Source organism: Salarias fasciatus, chromosome 13 (assembly GCF_902148845.1).
Source record: "Salarias fasciatus chromosome 13, fSalaFa1.1, whole genome shotgun sequence".
Lineage (NCBI taxonomy): Eukaryota > Metazoa > Chordata > Actinopteri > Blenniiformes > Blenniidae > Salarias > Salarias fasciatus.
The window spans coordinates 20752397-20776113 of NC_043757.1; the positions used below are offsets into that span (position 1 = coordinate 20752397).

Sequence of the window (23717 nt, forward strand, 5' to 3'; positions counted from 1 at the left end):
GGCCTCCTGTATGGCCTTTCCACCTCAGTCAGTGCAGCCTGCAAACGTTACACATCTCTGGTGTTCTCGGTGCTTTTCATTGCCTGGAAAGCAGATGAGAGCCAGCTGCACATCGGCAGGGGGGCAGAAACAGAAAGCTGCTGTCAGGACGAAATCACAGCGACAACAAATGTTTGATCTGATTCCTATTAAAATGTCAAGTTATGCTTGTGTGTAATTTGAAAGTTTTTTTTCTTTTTTCTTTTATCATGACAGAGTGGCTTTTTAAAATTCCTCAAAGGGCCATGTGTGATTTTTCATCACGCTTTATCTTTTGTTTGGTATTGAAATGAAGTGACCATTCTGTTCTACTCAGATGGTCGGAATCAAACTGACACGGGTGCAGCGATCGAGACCGATCATTTGTGCACGACACAGAAGCATAACGGGTACAAAGCATAAAAATGAAAGCACTACTGTTTTATATTTGAACTTTTAGTCCAATTAGTCACACAGGCTGCCTCAAGGGTGTGCAGCACCACTGTGGTACAAGGTTATGGTCGAAGTCTCTTCGCTTCATTTTCACCAAAAGAGCTGAAGAGACGGTTTAGATGCTGCGTGCTCTGGTATACGCATTTGTGTGGTTACTGCAGTGGTGATTTAAAGCTGAATACATTTATGAATCAGAACTTTCAGTAATCAGTGGCGCTGCTGCAACAAGTGGCTGGCAGACCGCGTCAGTAGATTGCTGCGGCTGGATGGCGTGGACATCGGTTTGTTCTTTTTTTTTTTTCTTTGGTTTGTGCTTCATTTATTCTTCACACTGCACCAGTTTATTTGATTCCAATGGTTTGGTGTGTAACAAGGTCCCCATACTTAAATGATCAGTTGGACACAGGAAAGTACTTTGTTGACAATAATTATTCCATGAGAACTGTCGATGCAGGAAAGATGGAGCGACCCCCAAACCACTCGGGATTTTTCTTTGTAAAGTTCTGGCGACAGTCTTTAATTTTGAGGCTTGGCAGATCGTTCCACAGTTACTGAGTTCACTGCGGGTTTTTTTTTTTTTTTTTGTTTTTTTTATGTTTATCCGTGAGCAGTTTGTCTTCCAACAGACACAAATTTTTGACTCTGTGTGAATCCTGTCCTGGATCAATGACCACACTCTTTACAGTATGATTGAACAAAACTACAGGCAACAACCTCCCCCCCCCCCCCCCCCCCTCTTATTTTGACAAATAACGCAAATCCTAGTGTTTCACACACTTACATCACGAACTCCAGCCGAGTGTTTCGGTGGATAAGTGGACATGTCTGCCACGTTGCACAGCTCTTGGCTTCCAGACGCCGTGGGGCGAGTAAGAGATTTAAAACCGCTGCACTCTAAATATCGACGTATGCTCTGCGTGTGGCTCTCGAAAAACTTGTTCTTGACAACAGAAACTGAGAAAATTGTTCAGTCCGTGCTTTGTTTGAACCGTTGTTTTCTTTGATAGCTTTGCCGGGTGCTCACCTCAGCAGAGTTCAAATCCAGCAGTCCTTAAAATACGAGGGACTTTTATTGGCGCTGAAAGGAGCGGAGGTGATGCTATCTCGCTGTGAGCTGTAATTCTTCTCTTTTTTTCCGCTTTTTTTTTTTACATTTTGATAGCCTCCTCCCTTCTTCCTTCTTCTGATTTTTTTTTTCTCCCAACGTGCTCTTCAAACCTGTCAAGTGCTAAATTTTCCTGTCTCTGTTATTCACACTGCTGCTCAAAGAGCAGATGCTTCATCTTGGTGGAGATAATTAAATAAGTCCCACCAATCGGCAGACATGTCAGCGTGCGACAGGGTAGACGCCCTCATCTTTCTCCCATCAAACACCACCGAAAAAGAATGGCACGTGGGTATATTGGGCGCAGCCAATAAAAACAGAAAACAGCGAAGGATACTCCCTTCCTGCAACGCGGCACCTTCACTAACAGAGTGTAGTTATTGAGAAAGCAGAACGCATTTTTCTCCCAGATTTATGAGGCCGGGTAACGCCGACGAGATTAAGATCTTTAACAGTGTGTGTTATCCGCAACGCAAACGACACATTTGTCTTTCAAACGGCGACGGCAGCCAGAATGTGCCCGGCTAATTAGATTTCGTATAACTGTTGTGCGCCGCCAAATTAGTTCCACCACAGTGAGCCACACCTGGAGAGGGTGCGGGGCTCTAAACCAATATTATCCAGGGAAACCCACACTGGCTCCTCGGCTAATTTCCTGGACAGCGGAGCAGCCGTGTGGTCTCAGCTGTGATAATACGCAGATTTGTCTCGGCTCTTTTGAAAACTCATTGCACACTGGATGCGTTCCTACTGTAAATTTATAGAAATCTTACGGTGCAAATGCGGTGGTTGACTTTAATCAAGGCTCTTTTCTTATTGCTCGGTTATTGCGTTCAGATGTATTGAATGGGTCTTTTTTTTTCTGACATAATCTTCCATTCTTGCTTGTGGATGTTCAATGTTGAGGGATTGAAAAGATGTTTTTCTCCGAAATGCACACTTCACTGTCGCTGTCTGCATCTCACACCCAGTGAACAGCCATTCACTGTTGCTTGTTTTCTGTTCTCATAAATTAGCCCCCGCCCGTCTGAAACACATTCCGCCAATGCCACGGAAACACTCGCAGAGCGCGACATCGGATCTCCGTCCTTGATTGTGCATTTATGCGCGTCGGTGTGTGTGTGTGGACAGGACTCTGCGTGCGCTGGTCGCCGTGAAGGACTGCGGCAGTCGGCGGGTGACAGAGACATTCTCTCGGCGTCCCTGGGCGCCCTGTCAGGTTTGACACCGCATCTGTTAGCGGGATGGAGCGGGCATCTGTTACCTGGAGGAATGTCAGCTGCAGATTAGCGGCGCGGCTCAATTATCAAAGAGCTGCCAATTGCACGATCGCCGGCCACATTAGACGCCAGTTAAAGGTTGATCATTTAGAACAATTTCTTGGCTCTCTCCCCCCCCCCACCGCTCCCTTGGATGCCCTTTCGCTTTAAATCAGCAGGCAGAGAGGTGTTTTTAATTTCTTAAAATGTCATTCTACTTATTTTAAACCACATCCATTTAGTTTCTGTTGTGATAAAGGTCTTAAGTGGCCTCATTACTCAAAATATCCAGATAAGAGATAAATCAGGTCAATCTGGAAGTAGAAGTTAGGCCTCATTTAGATTCTGTCGCATTTGTTGCGGTCTGTGATGAATCTTGAGAGATCGTGATCTGGCGCCACGTGGAAAATTACAAGCACGGGTGAAAGTATCACATGATAACAGGTGTGGTGTCGTGTGCAAATACATGCCCAACAACGGAATAGATGCCACCAAAAGTAGCTACAAGACCCTGAACAACACCGGCTTTACAGTGGAATTCAAATGCAACTTGCAAATCACACTTTAGTGGTCTCCACCTTTCTAAATTCCCTTGTTTCGTGTTCTGCAGAAAAACAAGTAGATGAAGAGAGAAACGCCCAACTCTCCCAAAAGGAGTCATGCAAATGTTTCTGATATCATAGATTACTCATGCATTTTTTTTCTGCTATCTAAATTGAAAACATGTGTTTTCCTCCACCGGACACATATTTGGAGATGCTTTTCTCTTATATTCATAGGTGATGAAATCATGCTCGTAGATGGTTAGACAGATGAAGGAGAGCTTCATTTTCATGTGATTTTCCATGTTTGATACACCGGCATTATTAAAAGGGATGAAAAATCACATATAGAATTCGAGAATAAGAGCTTAAGGCATTGGCAGGATCAAAATGCTTTAATGTCCTTTAGCTGTTTTCATTTATTTATTTATTTTTTTCACTTTTTGTATTTCACAGAGCCAAATGGATGGCTGCACAAAATGTTTTGTGGTGAAACTGGACACATGTTGAGGGATGATAAAGTGAATTTTTGATTCCTGTTCAAAGTTGTTGCACAAAGAAAGCCAATAAATCAAAAGGGAGTTGGCCCTAAAAACATGTGCTGTGCGTGGCTTTTGCCTCGGGCGAATTACGGCTGATGGGATTCAGATCTTGATTTATGTTGTTTTTTAACATACATTTATCTTCCAGATCTTCCTAATAGCTTCCATGCCTCTCTCATTTGGTCCTGCGAAACCTGATTTTCCCCCATGAAGAAATGCGACTGTCCTAACCTTTGCCTGTAATGCCAGTTCATGGCGTGCAGATGCTGTTTACCCCCTTGTGCACGTTCCGTCCGCTCCTCTCGAGCACGCCTGTAAACCGCGTTAAGTCCACTCTGCCAGTTTGATCCGTGTAGCCCGTCTGCGCCGGGTCTCCGTGCACCGGACAGCACAGCTCGCCGCTCCGTGCAGAAAGAATCAAACAAGTGGATTATGTGAGGAGTCGTGGCTGTGCAGAAACAGGTAGATTGTCTCCTTGTCAGTGGGAGATGAAAGCGGCCAACATTCAAAGGTGGACAGTCGGAGTGAAGTGGAAATAGCAGTTTGACCCAAGGGTGGCTGTTAGAAGAGGATGTTTTTCCCAGTGTTCTTTGGGAATCTGTTTCTTCTGGAGGAAAAAAAAAGAAAGATTTCGCTTCCATTGAATGCCTCCACTGTTATCTCCTGCCCCCTCAGGAAGAGCTTCACTATAGTCAGCTAACAGCAGTGAAATATCCATGCAGTTGCAGCAAGCGAATCCCCCTAAGGCAGCGGCAGAGCATTACACTTCCCTCCCCCCACCTCTGTCCAGTGCCAGGCTTCACAAACATATTCTGTGTAATGTTGAATTTTCACAAATCGGCGCTGTCAAGCCTCAAGCTTCGCAGACAGTCTCCACGCCCCGATGCATTTGAAGACCCCAGTCAGTCTATCGCTGCATAACTACGTGCATGACATGTTTCTGTCTGAAGTCGAGCATATCAGGCATCCGATGCCAGCTCTCTCTCCCTGTGCCACGTCTGTCAATCCTCCTTCGCTAACTTTTTACTCTCTCGGCTCCCCAAAGATCCTCCGCCTCCCCCCCTTTTGAAGCCGGGCTGTATCCCATGATGACTGGTGTGAGCTGCGAGATACCGGCTCCGCCCCCTAAAGACCGCTTTTCCTCAGAATGATTTTGTGAGACAGGTCTTGCTTCTCGGCTGGCATGAAACAAGAGGTCAAGTCTTGGTTACACTGCAGCCGAACCCCGGGGAGGTGATGCTGCTGTACATGTCTGGTGTTTCGCTCTGACAACAAGAGGTCAAAGCAGTGCACGGGCTTCAGAGCACAGAGGCAGATTGAGCAGCATTTGAATGAGACGACAAGGGAATGCACTTTTGCCTTATTGTGGAGTGTATTGGGTTAAAATATGAAAGTATCAATAATCTTGTGACATATATAATTGGTTTTATTTGTTCATCATGTTTTAAAACTAACAAGTTTACCAAATAATCATGGTATTAAATTTTTTTTCAGTCTTTTCATCCATGCCCACCATTCATTTTGTGAGTCTTTTCCTGCCTGTTTGTGTTATTCTGCATTTCTTTAGTTTATGTTTGCTTGAGTTTTTCCTGCATCTTCATTTCTTACTGCATCTCCCTTTTGCTGCATTCACGTTATAACAGCTGTATCGACTTTTTTAGATCACCCCCTTTTTTTATTCTTTTTTTCTTTTTAATAGGGGACATTTTACATGTCTTGTTTTTCGTTGTATTGCAGTTTGTGGCTCGATTTTGTTCTTTTTGTTGGCTATTTCAAGCCCCTTTACAGTCCTTCAGGGCTGGACGTCTCTCCTCTGTCTCACCAACTAGCAAAGTAACAACATTTCTTTCATATTTCTCTTCCCTCTCTCTATAGACACTCTCTTTCTCTTTGTCTCTGCTTCACAGTGACATGCTTCGTTTTTGCCCCCACTGTGTAAGACTCTGCTTTTCTGCACTATTTGTCTACAAACTGCTTGTTCTTCCTTTTTTTGTTTTGTCCATCTCTCATTGCCTCTCTCCTCTTATTTATCTTTTGCCGTTGGTCTGCGGCTGCAGCGGCTCTCTCCAGTAGGAGGACAATTCCCCCCCCCCCCCCCCCGGGCTTCTTTAAAGTCATAACATTTCCCTCCTTTCAGTATGAAATTCCATTTCTTCCCTTACTAAGTTAGATGTTAGTCAGCACTTCAGGTTACTGATATGAGGGAAAGGGAATTAATGCATTTGAAATTATGTGATTTTGGTCTAGATGTTTCATTCAGGCTCACACACACACACACACACACACACACACACACACACACACACACACACACACACACACACACACATGCACACTTTCACACACAAATTATCCACATCCAATACACCCACTGCTCAAACTACTCCCTGGGGTCAGTTGCTTAAATTGTCTTTTTAGCCGGGATATACTTCTCAAAATGTGGCTGCCAGAGAGAATGTTTCTTTGGACATTTGAAGCCCGTTTATGTGTTGTGCTAGATAGAAAATTACCTTGAACTGGTGCTCATGCAATCTCAGCAGTTCATTAAGTTTGTGTGAAAAGGCCTCGTGAATGAGTACGTTGAACAGAAGAGTGAAAGCGACATCTGGATTCTATACCAGGAATAAATTCTCTTGAGATCAATTGAGTTTTTTTGAACAAAGTACACACCGAGCAGGTTTTCTTAACAATCTTCCTTGTTCCACTTCGCTCAGCCTTTTCTTTCTCTTCTCTCTTACAGATATCCGTTTCCCACAGTTTTCAGTACGTGCAGCAAGAAGGACCTTGCTGCCAGCCTGGAGAAAGGCGTCGGCATGTGTCTGTACAACATGCCCGAAGTCAAGGTCCTCTATGGAGGACAGAAATGCGGCAATGGCTACGTGGAGGAGGGAGAGGAGTGTGACTGCGGAGAGCCAGAGGTCAGTAAAACATGCGTGGTGAATACAGCACATCTGAAAGCAGCTCGATTACCGTCAATAATTACTTTACTGTCATGATGTCATGTGTTCATTTCGAATTTTTGAATTGCCAAATCCCCAACTCAGCTCAAATGAAGGGTTTCTCATGTGTCATATAGTCCAGATCTCCTCTTTTTCTCTCATCATCTCACAATTGCTCCAATAAGTGACTCACAACTGTGACGTGATGTGAAATGTGATGTTTGACACTTATTGTAGTGACACAATGTAAGCCTGCGTCACTTCATCATAAAATGATGTGCTGCTGAGTCATAATGGGGAATGGCTTGGAGAATGGAGAATGTGGCACTTTCCTCTTACTTCCTCCTTAAATTCATCCGCCCGTCTTCTTTACGGCGGTGTCCGACTGCAGGTTGCGAGGCGTTGGATGTAATCCCAGCTAACGGGGACACAAAATGTCATTCGGGCAATTTTAGAGTCACCAATCAATCTCAAACACATGTTTTGGGCCTCTGGGAGGAAAACCCACACACTCAGTCAGAAGGTTGCAGTTTTGATCACCACCTGTCCATATGCCAAAGTGCCCTTGAGCACGACACTTCAAGCCAAACTGCTCCCAACTGGGGACCCTCCTGCTATGAGGCAGGACTGCTAACTATTCCATCACTGTTTTGCTGTTCCTAAAATCAATATATTCACTCCCAGAGTAAAGGCAGATGGTGTAGAAATGAGTTTTTTTCACCTTAACGTTCCCTTTAGAAAACCCGTCGTCTAACTAAAACAAGGATAACTGTCCTGCAAGCAATCACCTCGAACCACAGCAAGGCTCAGCGGCTCAGTCAGAGGCCCCTAGCAAAGCACAACAAACTTCGAGTTCGGCTTTCTTGAAGGCACTGATGTTGTTATTGTGACCTGAATGCAACGAACGCTGCTGTTTTATTTACATCGCACCTCCTCTTAATCTCCCACGTGTGCTGAGCGGAGCTCTGACGGGCCGCCTCGGCGGTGTCATATCCCCGCTGAAAGCCCATTCATCAAACCACTGTCCAACTGCGTGACAACAGAAACAAACAAACCCAGGCTGAAGTTGAGGCGAGCTTTCCTGGGCTGCATGTTGCAAACAAAAAAGGGGGACTGCAGTCATGCTTACGTCCATGATGTGACGTGCTCCCATCCACACGGCAGGATGCAGGAAGCCCGACTCCTCTGTGGATTTGAGGGTTGATCCGTTTCCAAGAGGATTTTCGTCAATCTAAAAAGTAGCAAGCAGTGTCCAACAGCCAGCATATGGAACTTCTATGTCAAGTTTCTCATAATATAAATAAAATATTTCATCAGTGAAGTTGGAAACAACATATGTTTACATTTAATTATCATTTATTTTTTTCATCTGATCCACATGATGTTGTAGTCAGCACTCCTTTCTCACAAAGAGATGAATCTGAGTTTATTTTCTGTGCAAGAGCACAAGTTTCTTCCACATAATCTGATTTCCTCGGACTTCCCAGTGATTGTAAGTTGCCTTTCTGTGCTTTTGAGGGATTGTCTGTCTCTCTTTGTTTGCCGTGTTGAGCTGATAACCCGTCCAATATGGACTCTGCTTTCCACCCGAATCTTCTGGGTTCAGTGCCATCTCCGAGTCAAATGACACACTTGAAGAAGGAAAATAAATGAACACACACACTGACTTTAATATTTCAGTCCCACATCCGCCACATCCCTATGCTCGATCGTCTTCTTTCTTATATTCGTTGAATAAAGATATACGCTTGACTTTTGCAGATATCTGAAATTATAAACAACTAAACCCCAAAGCTTCAGATTAGTATTTATCTCCCACTCCCCGAGCTGACAGAAACACCTCAAAACTCTCCAAATGAGATCAGCAGAAGATGTGAGGCGCTGATAAAATATGTATCAGATGAATTAAAATAACAGTTGTAGCCCACTGAATCTTACACCTTATTTTTCAGAAGCAATTTACTCTGGGGATCCTAACGTGCAGCTATTAGGCTGATAAGCTTAAAATATTAATATGATAAGAATAAAAGTTTAACCGGGAGATATTCCTGAAGCTGACGTGATGCGATCAGCAAAGACCGTTTCTCTGGAGGAGAGGTTTTCCTCCGCTGGTCTTGCTGAGCTACAAAATTACACAACCGTCTCACGGCGGTGGAGCGCTGTTTGCTCCCCTCGCTAATGTAATTAGTGAGGGGATTTTGTAATTTTTGCTGAGTTGAGTTTTAAACTCCGGCCGATGTGATCATTAAGTGGAGCGCTGTTATGACTGTGCGCCGTCACTCTGGTGGCGGTGGGCGGTGATTTACCGGCTCCTTCTCTGCCGTCGTGACCTCCGCGACCCGGGAGACGAGAGCGGCGCTTGATCCTCTGCTCTCCAAAACAACAGTCTTGCGCCGGAGCCGAGAGGTAAACGGCCGGACTCATAAAAACCACGTTATCCGCCGAAAATTAGACGTCCAGCGATCCATCAGCCTCCATTTTCCCAGCCTTCAACGTGTCATTACCGCACGGCTCCACGGGCAAATCGGCCATGTTGTTTTCTGGATGATTTGCGGCGCTGCTGAAGCTGAGTGGTTTTGGCATGTAGTAAAAGATAAAGATCAGCAGATAAAAATGTCACTTTTCGTTTTTTTTTTTTTTTTTTTTTTTCCTTTTCAATGCGCTAACTCGTCTTTGAAACGCTCCTCTGTCTTCCTGGTGTTTTTTCTGCCGTTGGCCGGCTGATCCTGACAGGGTGCTGAAGTGTCTCCTGTCCTCAGATCCCACTGCTGCCGCTCCTGGCCCCGGCTCCCCGGCCACATCTCTCCGTCACACACATCAAATCTCAGTGGCGGTCCTCCCCGAATGCCACATCTGATTCCTGTCATTTACTCCTCCGCTTCCAGCAGGTCACCGCAATAAAGACGCTCCTTTTCGCGCGGGTTCAAAGGTCCCGACAAATCCAAAACATATGAGCTTTGTAGTAATAGGTCTGCGGGTCGGGGCGGGAGTCCTCCGGGCAGGATTTGCCCTCTGGCGACCTGAACGTCCTGATCTGACGGCTGATAGAGTGTTTTCAGGGCAGCGGTCGCGTCCGCGCGCTTTTAACTACTTCTTCCCTTTTCCTCCCGTCTTTCAGGAGTGCATGAACCCATGCTGCAACGCCACCACGTGCACCCTGAAGGGAGACGCGGTGTGCGCCCATGGCCAGTGCTGCGACGACTGTCGAGTGAGTGCTTTCTATATGCAGGCCTCACATGCTCTCCTCCGTCCCTGTTATTTCCATTCACATGCACTTGTGCCATCCCAATTGCTGGAGAAAGTTTTGAAATAGCTTTTTGTAAAGCTTTACTCTTTCTGGGACCTTTTTCGAAACTCGATTAATTATCTGTGGAAGGTTATTAACAGACTCATAATAGTAGGTTGGAGAATATAATTCAGACTCTGAGGTCAGCTCTTTTCAGCTCTGTGCAGTCTCTTTCAATGGACGCGGTTCAGCTGAGGGCAAGTTCAAGATCGATTGGCTTTGATTTACTGCCCCGCAATTATCAGTGGATTTTCTTCCAAAATAAGAATCTTTTTTTAGCATTGCTAATGTCTTTCTTTTCATTTCCAAAGGAGCTATGGCTAAAGGTTCGAAGCCTTTGTGATGTTTACGGCGTCACACAAAAGTCTGACCTTCAAGCACGAGGCTTTCTGAAAGTATTCTCAGAGTGTTTTTCCTAAGCTGAAAACCTAATTTTAAAGGATTTTTTTTTTTTTTTTTTTTTTTTGAATATGTAGTTTATCTTGATGAAAGGCTTCTAATACATTTTATATCTCAAGATCCTCTGGGTTTCTTAAACGAGTGTCTTCATAGTATTTAAAGGTCAGTCAGGCTAAAGTTAAAGTATGTGGAAAGGTACTGCTCTGTTCTTAACACCAACATTTACATTTACATTCACCAAAAACAAAATAAATTAAGCATCTTCACCTTGTAAGAGTAATATGTGGTCAATTGGGCAGAGTTTTGATGAGTATGAAAAATAAATAGTCAACCGCTGATCATCTGTTTGATGAAATGTTGACGCTCACCTATACAGTACATTTACTGATTGATTTGTTTGCTCTTACACTCCAAGTGGTGAGATTATCCTTCACTGTCAATCAGGGTCCAGGACTAAAACCAGCCCCAAAATCCACCATTCAAATGTTTTTTTTTTTTCTTTTTTCCAGAGTGATTTCTGAAGTAGTTTCTGAATTAATCACTTATTTCTTTGTTCTTTTAAATCAGAAAACTTGAAAGGCGGTTTAAACTCCCTTGACGTGTGTCAATCAACCCTGCATTCAAGCACTGAAGACCAGAATTTATTCATAGTTGTTCTGCATGAACCACTGAATGTTAGACCTGGAGCACTTTTCCCTGTTGAGTCAGACTGGAATGCTTTCAATCTGAAGCAATGTGACCATATACTTGTCAGGAGAAGTGAAATCATGTTGCATCCATCTCCAAAGGGAGAAATGTTGTAGATGTTTATAAAGCCATGCATGCAAATAAATGCGTTAGAAACTGGTCGGTTATTAGGTAACAAATGTGGCACTGAATTGTTGTCTGTGATCATTATTTTGTGGCTCCAGACACTCATTTGTTTGTAAATGTTGCAGACATGCATCAGCATGTCCCTGCAAACCGATTGCTGCAGTCTTGTCACGTTTGAAGGAAGACTTCGTGTCACATTTGAAAAGCCGTGATCTCAACAGATGAGGGGAGCGGCGTTGCGGGGTTTCGCGTGTGAAAAAGGGGGGGCCGTAACCTGCCGTGTGTATTCACAGCTCAAACCCGCTGGCACCATGTGCCGGGAGTCCAGTAACTCATGTGACCTGCCGGAGTTCTGCACCGGCGCCAGCCCTCACTGCCCCGCCAACGTTTATCTCCATGATGGACACTCCTGCTACGACGTGGAAGGCTATTGCTACAACGGCATCTGCCAGACTCACGAGCAACAATGCATCACCCTGTGGGGACCGGGTAAATCAGCCCATACTAATAACCCGGGCTGTGAGAGACAGCTTCATCTCAGTGAAGGAATCCGCTGCCTCATTCTGACTGTTCGATCTTCATTGTGTCTTTGTGTGCAGGTGCCAAGCCGGCCCCTGGGATCTGTTTTGAGAGAGTGAACTCTGCGGGGGATCCTTACGGGAACTGTGGGAAGGACTCCAAAGGCCTCTTTGCCAAATGCGATGCCAGGTAAGACTCTGCAGCTGCGCCGATGCATTAAAGGTACAGAGAATTACTGCACAGAACAAAACTAATTAGCTTAAGTAGTGTCATTAGCAATCATCATTATGTGCCAGAATCTGACATGTGAGCTTCAAACAAAAGTTTACATTGCTGAAAAACGTAATTTGAGAAAGATAGCGGCTAATTATGGTTTAAGAACGTATTCATGAATCATTTCATGCTATTCTTGTCGGCTAATTGTTCCAAAGATCTTCTCCCTTTGGGTGAATTCTGTAATCAAGCTCTTTGTTAATTGATGTAATTGCTTTAATGACCGGAGGACTGGAGCTCTGCAGCTCTCCTCAGCAGGCTTTCATCTCGCTCTGCAGTTGCTTATCTTTCTCTGTGATTGACAGGCTGAAGTTAAGCTTTTTCCATTAAGAGCTGTTCTTTGCGTCTTTTTAATATTTTCGCCATGTGTCGGTGTTGTTTTGCAGGGATGCACAGTGCGGGAAAATCCAGTGCCAGGGCGGAGCCAATCGCCCGGTGATCGGTACGAATGCAGTGTCCATCGAGACCAACATCCCCCTGCAGGAAGGAGGCCGCATCCTGTGTCGAGGAACGCACGTTTACCTCGGGGACGACATGCCCGACCCCGGGCTCGTCCTCGCCGGGACAAAGTGCGGAGACAGCATGGTGAGTGTTCGGCGTGCAACGAAATGTCTCGATCGTATCAAAGCACTCAAACACACAAAGTGAACCCTGAATGAACTGAGGGTGTATTAGGATCCATTCAACCCAACGGCGGACGTCAGAGAACATTCTGTGATCATATTCAAGACTAGTCCAATGCAAAGTGCATCAGGCCATTATGCTGAGAGCCTGGTGATAGAGTGTAGCTGCATGTTTTTACGTGAGCAAACACATCGTCCGTTCTGTCCACACATTTGGGGAAACCTGCATTTTGGAAATATTGTGTTGAATTTAAAAGTTTTCTATAAATCGCATAAGCCCCACTAATAAGACATTATTGGTACAATAATTGTATTCATCCCTAACAAACAATTAAAAAGAACTCTCTTCCTGTCACTCTCCCAACACTTGAGGCAATATGGACGCCCTCAGGATGAGTCTTTTGAATAGCCGTGGAGGTAGTTGGGTTTAAGATGTAGCCTTCTTGTTTGTGTTGGAGTTCCCGGAGAGCCGGCCATTGTATGAAGTTCACTTCAATTCAGTTTTATTTGTATAGCGCCAATAACAACACAATCATCTCAAGGCCCTTTTAGAGAGGAAAAAAAAGAAAACAACTATTCCACATGAGCAAAGGTGATGGTGGGAGGACAAAAAAAAAACAACTCCCTTTCAACAGTTGGCGTTCCTGAAGGAGGGTACAGAGAGCGCTCAGAGCAGTGAGTAATAGTGAAATATATGTGAAGAGGAGCCTGATGACTTAAAGCTCTGCCTCCCATTCGACCCTATTCTGAGTTTATCATACTATATTCATATAAAAATGGTGATACTTTCGGTCTTATGTGCATTTGGATTGTTCTCCAGAGAGATTGACGCTTAAAATTATGGAGTGAAGGAAGAACACAGGCTGTACAGGTCATGGCTGGAGCTCAACAAGTCCTTCTGACAAGGCGGTTATTCGATCAGATGTTCCTCTCAGGTTTGCCCTCAGAGCAGCAGCGAGGTGAGTTCCTGCCAGGCGAGAGGCTGCCAGCTCCGAGCCGGAGCACTTAGCTCCTTAAATGTCTCTTCAAAACAGTTTACAAGAGGTGTTCTCAGGCTGGAACGATGGAAACCTCCTACCGACAGTGTCTGCACCGTCTCCTGCTGATCCACATCAGTTAAAAAAAGGGTTAAAAGTTGAAGAAACTCTTTAGTGTTGGCGGCTTATTTACTCATTTGTGACAAATTTCCAGCTCTTTGCTCTGTCCTCTACACTCCTAATGGTCTCAGGTGCCGTTCCTGCAGCAGCTTGTTTACATTCACACTGAAGGAAAACAGGAAAAATCTCCAGTGAGACTCCTAACTGTTTCCTGCAACGCTGAAAGTAAAGTCTCTGAGAGTGATTTATTTGTACCCGCTCTCATACAGATGACAAAATTACCTCACTTGTTTTACAGACATTTTCTAAAGGATTCAATTTTTGAAAAGAAACGTGTTATTTTACTGAATGGAATGATAGAAAACTGTTTTGTCCAAAGCTGTGGTTTTGAAAATGAAATATCTGATTATAGTGCATTATAAAAAAATTAAAGGAGAAAATGACATATTTGTCCTCAGCATGCGTAAATTATTAGAAATAGCAGCACAACAAACAAAACTCTTCAGCTCCTTTATCAATGGGAGAATTATGGAAGCAAATGATGGGGTCTCAGAGTCCAGCCAGTCCTGGGAATCTTTTTCATTCTCCTGGAGCGGATTCTCTGGGTACCCGACAGGCTTTGTAACCCCCGTGAGCTTTGTGTGGTGAAGCGGCCAGCAGCCAGGTGAGCCTGTCTCCTGGCTACAGTCTCCCAGGCCACAACTCCGCTCCGCACATTATCTGGAATTTCTGATGGCCCGGAGGTGGGTGTTTGTCACGGGCCTTTGTTCTTCTCAAAAAGGTTTTGTGTTTTCCACGCCAATCAGGGCATTAGGTTGGTGGCGCGTGGCCTGCCACAGCCGCGGCAATTTGAGGAAGATGAGTGCTCAGAACCGCTTGCCTAATGCAGGCCTTATTTTCTACATTAAAGCAACCGGCAGCCGTTTTTTTTTTTCTTTCCTCCCAGTCTGATGTTTTCACATTGTGCATTTTTTTGTGTGCATTTTTTTTTCATCCGTCACTGCATTAAGGTTTGCACGGCAGCTATGCGAGCGACACGCTCTGGTGTTTCATCTGAAAGAGAACCTGCTCAGATTGGTTTACAGCTCCACCACACGTCAACGGAGCTTAAGTGGAAACAAATCCAGTGTTGTTTATGGATTTTTTTTTTTAAAGTGAATTATTTATTTTAAGGATACGAACGATTATTGCAAAACACAGACGGAGAGCTAATTGTTGCTGTAGTCTGCTTCGTGAATAGGAAAAGCAGCAGCAGGGATCGATAATGCAAATGCTGCTTAATGGAAGCCCCTGTGCAGACATAGATCAGATACGTCCACCTCTGACTCCACACTGTAAACATTTCTTTATCTTCAGGCTTGGATTTTGTGTTAATCTTCATTAGCTCTCCAATGTGTTGTTTAATGATGCCTTTCCCTCTAAAGGTGTGCCTGAACCGGCAGTGCCAGAATGTCAGTGTCTTCGGCGTGCTCGAGTGCTCCGGGAAGTGCAACGGACGTGGGGTGAGTGCAAAGCGCCCATTAGCTCCGTACTTAGCGCCGAGGTATGCATTGTATCCAGCCGAGGAGGGTGTACTTATCCATTTAGTCACTTTTTGACCAGCCGAACAGAATTAAAACAGCCGCTCCGGCCTGTAATTGCAAACAAAAGCAATAGCGGCGGTGTATTCACAGCGTTAGCCTCTGAGTTATGGCAGCCGCTCCTGTTCTCCGCAATCAATCTTCATCGGCCCACTGAGGTTAAATCAATCCAATTTAGCAGCATCATTTGGGGTCTACTTAAAGTGTTGTCCATCATTTTTTTTTTTTGAGTATACACAGAAGGGAAGTTACAGTGGAGGGAGATTATTGTGGTAATTGCGTTGCAGAAACAAAATCAACACTCTCTGCCCAGAAATCAATCTCTTTGCATATCTTATTAATAATTCAACAAAGGAAGCTTCTATGTTTTATTTATTCGGTTGTTTTGCTTTGTGGTTTAAAAATTCGCCGCAGCCTCAATTATCGTACAATAACCAGTAATCTCCACTGTTAATGTGCCAGTTTATAGAGCAGACATAAAAACCTGTAATTGCGCATACCTTGAAGGTTTGTTTTTGGGGTTTTTTTTCTTCCATTATCTTGTAATTTATCAAACTCATCTGAAACAAATGAGTCTGTCAATAAAACAACAACAAGCAGTGGAGTGGCTGTCGGCGACAAACATAATCCTCTTAAAAGTGGCTTTTTTTGAGGGAGAAGAATATATCTCCATCACGACACGGCGGACCTGAGTTGAATCTTTCCTCACGCTGAAACATCTGCCAAAACAATTTGCCTGCTGCTTTGTCAACAGCACACAGCAGCAGATCCGAGCGGAGAAGTCGCAACTTTAAATTTAACTGTCGGAGTTTGAAGATGATTGTTTGCCTGCAAGGCAACTAACTTTACCTTCAGTGTTTAAATATTGATATGCTCCTTTTTAAGCAGGTCTTTTTTTTTTCCCCCTTTGTGTCTGAGAAATCAATCAAAATATGGAAACTATTGTTGGATCCATTAAATACTATCCTGTCAGTCAGTGAGCTATTTAGCGATTGCCGCTCCATCTTATTGCTAATTCAAACACACAAGATGTCCTGAGACTGTTTACATTATTTATTGCTTTTTCAAGCGAGCATAGAATGGATGTAATGTATCGTTGACTAACAGATTTTCCGTGTAAATCTCAGCCTCAACAGGATTTGCCAGACTTAGCTTCCATATTCTGTGTGTTCATGCAGTAATTTCACATAAGACCGAAGACAGATATGTTTACTCTTTCCTTTTAAGAAAACGAACACATTGCATTCGCTTCGGGGTTTCGCTCATGTTGCATTACCACATTTCTCCACGCACGTGAATCGGCCTACACCACATCGTCACCCCCCTTCTGAGCCTCCAAAATGCCTCTTAACCCCGTCACCCGATCCGAAGCGGCGCCCATGTCCCGGAGGCAGGGACGCCACTTGACTGTACATCTGTGCTGGATGTAAATCCCCCATCAGCCGCTGCACCTCCCTGCCTCTGACAGCTGGACGCTGTTCCCACACCAGGGAATCCTCCTGGATCAGACCTCTGCACGTGGAAACCTGAGGCTTTGCTGTGTTTGGAGAGACTCTCCCGTGCACATGTTTTATCTATTCCGAGTGTGAGCGTATACACACACACACACACACACACATACACACACGCCCATCCGTGTCGTCTCCGCAAGACGAAGCCCATATACTGTTCATCATGTATTTTTTATTTCGCCCAATCTTTATGCAGCACAGGAACTTTTAATGTTGATGCAATATATCGTGAAACTTTATGCTTTTTTACAGGTGTGCAACAACAAGAAGAACTGCCACTGTGAAGCGCACTGGTCCCCCCCGTTCTGCGAAAAATCCGGCTTTGGAGGGAGCATCGACAGCGGGCCAATGAGACTGGCAGGTAGCGCAGACAGTTTAATCTCTATTCTTTCTCATCCCGACACAAAGACAGTCGCCCACAAATAAGCAGGGAAAAGCACAAAGCACAACCAGCCGCACCTTCTAAATCTCTTTCCCTGGATTGACGTGCGGTTTGGACGGGCGCGTAACTCTCCCAGAACAACACGACGCACTCCTGTCTTGCACGCGGCGATACGTTATGCCAGGGGTGTCAAACACGCGGCTCAGGGGTTCCAAACCAGGCAGCGACGGGCTCTGATCCGGCCAATGGAATTACATTACATTGCAATGCATTTAAAAAAAAAAAAAAATCAACAAAAGCAATAACTGCAATTTAGTCTTTTCAATAGCTGCTGTTTATAATGGTTCTTCTGTGGGTCTGAAAAGCTGAACAGAGCAAAATGCAGTGAACAGATTTAAAGTGAAACATTAAATTAGTTTGTGAAAAACATGCTTGATGAACATGACGCAAAGTGTTTACCTGAGTAGTAGAAAAGCTTTTCCCAACACTCACTGGAACAATAGAATAAAGGATTTCAGAAAGTGCTTTTTAAAAAGTTTCTGGCTGTTCGTAGTTGAATTTGTTAAAACTCAATTAAATGCGAATACTTTCAGAATATGCTATGCAATCAAATAGAAGCGTTTTTCTTATCTGTGTGGTTATCAGCAGGAAATTTCCAGACAAAGAGCTGCAGCATTAAGACACTTAAATGATAATTAAGCTTTAATCATAGAGGTCTTTTTATTTAAATTCAGTTAAATCACAAAATAATATCTGTTTGAATAAAGACACAATTCGGACAGGCTTCGCAGAGGTAAGGCAGAATACTTTGTTTTGCTTAAAATCATCGATCTTTCATAATTGATGGATTCCAAAAATAGCTTTAAAGAGGATGGAAGTAAATCATATCTTGTGTGTACAAAATGAAAATACAACAAAGTATTATTTTGCAAACTAATAACGTGGAAATTACGAGACACGTGTGTCTCTTGCTGTTTTTGTTTCTTTGGTTTTCATCACAACCAACAAAGTATCATTGCATTCAGTGCAAAGACCCAGCCAATTTAACTACATTCCTAATAGTTCCTTGAAAAACAATTAAAGCTGCATTTTTCTCATTAATTAAAATAGAATCATTCTATCATTTTTCCGGTTCAGGTCAATTCAGCTCAGATTGCGATGTGTGCCCCCCCCCCCCCCCCAACTGAAATGTGTTGAACGTCCCTTCATTACACTGCTCAGATTATAGTTTTTAAAAGTGAGGAGCAGAATTTCTGAGAGGAATGTTGATTGTGCTGCTGACCGCTGACTGCCGCGCTGTAACGGCCTGCATTATGTCCTGTCATTGTTCTGTGCTGTAGATGTGCGTGTGTGTGTATTAATGTGCGTGTTGTCGTATGTGGCATCAGCCGACAGTGTGATCATTATTGTGGCAATCCTGGTGACCCTGGTCAGCCTTCTGGCAGCCTCAGTGGTCGTCTTCGTGAAGAGGAAGACTCTGCTGCGCCTCCTCTTCACCAATAAGAAAAGCACGCTGGAGAAGCTCAGGTAACCCGCCCCTCGAAGAAACGACGCAGACGGCGAAGACTTGGTTTTTGGAAAATGATCACAAATCCATCACGGGCAATTAAAGCCTATGTATATTCCCAATGGGTTCAGATTTACCTCTGAATGATTCCCGTTTGGCTCGTAGATCTGTGGAAGTCAACAGGCCCACCAGCCCCATCAGGACCGAGTCTCTGTGCAGACCCACGCCGCTCCGCAAGCCTCCTCCCAAACCCTCTGGAGCCGGCGTTTATAAGGTGAGCGGCTTTACAGCGTGCGGCGGCGTCTACAGCGTGTTCGCATGCACCCAAACGTTTATTGCGTGTAAGTATTTCTGGGCTTATTCCCGTCACAGACCGTTAGATTTCCTTTTGTAATGACGTTTTCATAAGAGCACTCCACTAAAGCGAGCTTCAGCTTAGGGGCCGTCATGCTTCTGGGCGTGTTGACAAAACAAGATGATCGCAAGCCGGGTAATTCATTCAGCCTCTCCATATCGCTCCCCTCAAGAAATATTAATTACAGCGCCATTGTAAATGAGACACAAAGAAACTTAAAGTGAGAGATTATTCCATTCAAATAAGAGCAGAACATTGTTAAGTGAGCTACTTTAATACATGTCCGTGATGAAAGGATTTTCTTTAGTCTTTTTTTTGAACACGGTTGAATTGATTGATCCAGGCCGAGGCAGAAAATAAGTTTTGTTTTGTTGATAATGATAAGCGCAGCTGGAAATCACCCCTCGTCTGTGTTTGTGAGGACAAAATGAAGCCACATGCCTTCGTATGTATGATCAGTACGAGTGCGGCTTTGATTTTAGCTCTCCCGTATCAGCATGCAGCGCGTATGGAAATTATATCCGGAGTTATAACGGTGTGGAAGTTGATTCAGTGTAATTTTAATAGCATGTGGTCCACCGAGCAGCTTGTCTGCTCCTATTACTGTGACGACTTCAGCCAGTTGCTGATGTCCAGATGTCAGTCACAGCAGGTCTCTGCGAACACGTCTGCATCGTGTGTGTCTGTGTGTGTGTGTGTGTGTGCACGCGTGTGTGTACATGTGCGCCTGTTGTCTCGCAGCCAAATCCTTTCTGGCCATTTTCAGTGTTATTGGTTTGTTCTGCAGCAGAGGGCAAACAGCTGGTCGGAACATTTGGTCACACACATCTAATAATGCTGTGTTTCACTCTTATAACTGACATCTGATTTTTTTTTTTTCTTATTCCACGATTGAAAAAAACTTTCCAACGAGTTTCACAATACAGTAAAAAATGTAAATCATGCTCTTAAAAAAAACTAAACAAAAGCCTGAAGAGTGAGGAGCGTATTAAGACCTGATCCAAAGTTCAGTCAGTCCAAGAGGATAGAAACATTTGTTGGAATACGCAGTTTGGTGCAGTGAGTTTATCTAAGTTCGTGTTTGGAGACAGACGACAACACACCCAACACTAACATTCATCTGAGAAACACCAAATAAGCTGGAGAAGCAGCCTAGATATGTACACAGAATGGTTGAAGTCGAATGTTTCAAAATCATTTGTTTGGACAACAGCAGCTCAGAATCAACATAATTGAGAAATTGAGTCATTGCTTTTCAGAACTGTGTGTGTATAAAGTCAAATGTAGCGTTCCTCCAGCTGACATGTCTCATTCAGAGATCAACTCCTTGCTGGAGATTCGGTTTCAAATCCTTGCCTTTGAGCGCTCCGGCTGGATATCGCACCGTCACGGCTCGTTGTAACTTGTGCAATTACCGACAGTCCTTCTCTCTTTATCCTCCCTTCAGCCGTCCCTCCTGAGCGCCGAGCCTCTGCTGCCGCCGCACAACTTCCACTCCCACAGCCTGCGCCGGCTGCCGCTCTACCAGCCCCTGCACATCAGCCACCCCATGCCGGCGTCCCTCAGCGTGGGCCAGCCCACCCTGCCCCCTCTGCCGGCCCTCCACCGGGTCCTGCCGGCCCGCGCGCCGCTCTCGCCTCCCCAAGTGCCGCCGTTTCTCAGCCTGCCGCGCCACCAGCCGTCCTACCGAGCGGAGCAGGTCTGTATCAGGATAATAACGAATGCTTCTCGTTCGCAGTAGAGCGACTTAGCCGGGAGTTCATAAACTCTACCGTTTGTGGCTTTTTTTTTTTTTTTTTACCCATCGCCTACATCTTTAATGGGCCGTATTCATACAGCATAGCCCATTAGGTTCAAATTGTGTATATTTTACAATACATTGCTTCTGTCTGTTTACTAAAGCCATATCCGCGACTCTCTAAATTAAATTCTTCTACAAAGATGGAACCATCACTTTTATTTCTATTTTATTAAAGTGAAGTATGGACTGTGGCTCCGCTGGATTGCAGTGAGATAGAACTGGGAGACACTGACAGTGGTTGAGATGGTTTTTTGATCATGTATTTAGGAGAGGTGATAACTGTAGATGCGGGAAAACAGACGCTTTTAGTGAGGAAGGAGAGAAGGAGGATGTTTGATAGTTTATTGGAAGGAGATGCTCATGGTAATGGATAAAACTGTCAAGGGAAGAGCAAGAAATTGTGAAAAATGAGCCCGAAGAAGCCTAATGACTAATCAGCATTGCTTTAAATAGGTGAAATTGAAAGTTTAATAGCTTCTTTTCTTTGTAAAAGTGACGTTCTCTGCAACTCTTTGACATTTAAGGACACGTTTTAGATTACAGCAGTTCCTCCCTCCGCAGATAACGTTTGCTTATAATTTGTAAATTTGCAGAAGTTCAATTTTTTTTCCATCTTTCGAAGCACTTTAAGCCCACATCGCCCACATCGGCTTTAGAAAGGAGATTGAAAGTTTGTTCTTGACTTTGGAAACAGTTGTCCTTTAAAACCTCGATTTTAAACATTGAGAGGTAAACGATTCTTCAGCAGACTGAATCTATCCGAGGAAGGTCATGTGGCGAGACCGAAAGGTTGAGGCGATCTGAGCATTTTGTGAGGAAGATCAATGAAATAGTCTTTCTAGCGTCATGCCATATATTCAAGAAATCAGAAACTACTTTATTTAACCGTGAAGTATGGATCCACAATATTCGGTTTCTTAGAGAATGTGAAGTTCTGCTGTTTCCACATCATTATTTCCACTAAACTGCAGAGAAAATGAAGCACCTCCTGTTGTGGAAAAGCACTTTGCAGCTATATGACAGATGCAGTCATACAAACATAATCCATTTCAATATGTACACATTGTACAAATCACCAGCAAAGACGCGTTCCATTCACTTAACATCCAAGCACTAATTTCCCAGTTCTCACTGTGGTAAGAAAGTTTAGTTTGTAAATATAGCAGGTTTTTTTTGTCTTTCTTTTCAGAGCTGATTCCAATGCTTTAATAGATTCAGACAATCAATTGCTTATTCACAGTATTTACACTTTGTCGGATAAAGTATGATTTGAAATGTTGCCCAGATAATAAATAAACATTGAGAAATTGTCCTTGGAATGAATTTTATGCCAAACAAATCTGATGTTACATGACTTGCATGCCCAGTATGATTAGGAGAAAGTCTTCAGTCGGACGTTTGCAGTAAACACCGAACAGCAAAGGTTCTCTTTTTGTTCCAGAATTGTTCCTCTGTTACATGAAATCATGCAAACTGCAGCTAACGATCTAAAAAACACGAACGTCTTTGGTCATTTTTAAAAGTTGAAGTGGAGCTTTTGGATATCCCGGCCTGTCTCCGGTGCAGTCTGTTCGCTCGCCCACGTATCGACAGAAAAAATTCAATCTGTGTCCATCCCTGTGACCCATCTCCTGAGCAAGGTGCTGCCTCATGCTGAAGCAGCAGTATGGGGCGCGGTGGAGATAGTAAATCCATTCGTCTGTTCTGGTGGTGGATCCGGATCCTGATCCATCGGGGCTCCTGCAGAGCTGGGCAGAATATCGGCTCTGCGTGAGTCACGGCAGCGGGGGAAATCGATGGGTGTGTAGCGCTGTTTAAAAGATATGACGTGAAGACACAACCCAACCAGTTCGTCCAAAGACCCCAGAAAGGAGCAGCTATAACAACCCACTTTCCAGGAGCCACCTCCCGTTGAGACTTTTTTTTTAAACCACATTTCATCTATTTGAATAATAAGCAATTTCACTAAAGCCTTTTAAAGTGCTCGGATGCTTCCATTTATGATGTTTTTTGCTCCGGAAATGTCAAACAAATCATTATCTGACAAGAAAAGTGAACATCAGACAAAAATCCCAGACATTTTCCTTTTTGTGACCAACTGGAGAGATACAGCCAGCACCAATATACTTAATTAGAACGTGTGCTTCAGTTCATCCGTCTTGTTTTTCACTTCCTTCAGGTCAAGTCAGGGTGGTTATACGGAGAGCAAAGGAGCACAGACGTCCCCGTCCCACCAGCTTTCCCACGCAGTCTACTGACTTGTGTCCTCTGTAGACCGCCTCTCTGTGTCGTGTGCTACACTGAATTTCTGTAATTTAATATGAAAATCACCACCAAAAAAAAAAAAAAAACGAACACCGAGGATAAATATATGAGACGCTTTTTTTTTTTCTGCGACTAATCACCAGAAACATCTGGAACGATCTGGCAGCACATCCAGCTATGGAGGCTATTGTGGCGTCCATGTTACCTGAAACTGCAGCGACCGCACGCCAACGGAAGATGTGCTCAACGGCCACGGTTTGCTCTGTGGATTGGCTGCTTGCCGCCTGCCAAACCCATGAAGAGTCACTACCTGCTAATACTCACCAGCTCATTCTGCTGCGGTGCAGCAGATGGAGTGAGCACAGACGGCACATGTAGGTCAGGAACAGGAGAGAGCGCTCTCGGAGATTTCAAAGCAGGCTGGAAGGCAAGGACGTAAAGGACATCA

General features: G+C 44.2%; 1 protein-coding gene across 1 annotated transcript in view; it reads left to right on the forward strand.

Moving 5' to 3' along the window:
* adam12b (ADAM metallopeptidase domain 12b) overlaps window positions 1-23717 on the forward strand; it is an 80472-nt gene that overhangs the window by 50755 nt on the left and 6000 nt on the right. Inside the window, exons 12-21 of the mRNA XM_030106958.1 lie at window positions 6660-6837; window positions 9977-10066; window positions 11650-11845; window positions 11956-12064; window positions 12535-12733; window positions 15293-15370; window positions 17212-17320; window positions 18682-18868; window positions 19014-19122; window positions 20651-20902. Of these exons, the coding sequence (XP_029962818.1) occupies window positions 6660-6837; window positions 9977-10066; window positions 11650-11845; window positions 11956-12064; window positions 12535-12733; window positions 15293-15370; window positions 17212-17320; window positions 18682-18868; window positions 19014-19122; window positions 20651-20902 (1507 nt within the window). The remainder of the gene's footprint in view (window positions 1-6659; window positions 6838-9976; window positions 10067-11649; window positions 11846-11955; window positions 12065-12534; window positions 12734-15292; window positions 15371-17211; window positions 17321-18681; window positions 18869-19013; window positions 19123-20650; window positions 20903-23717) is intronic.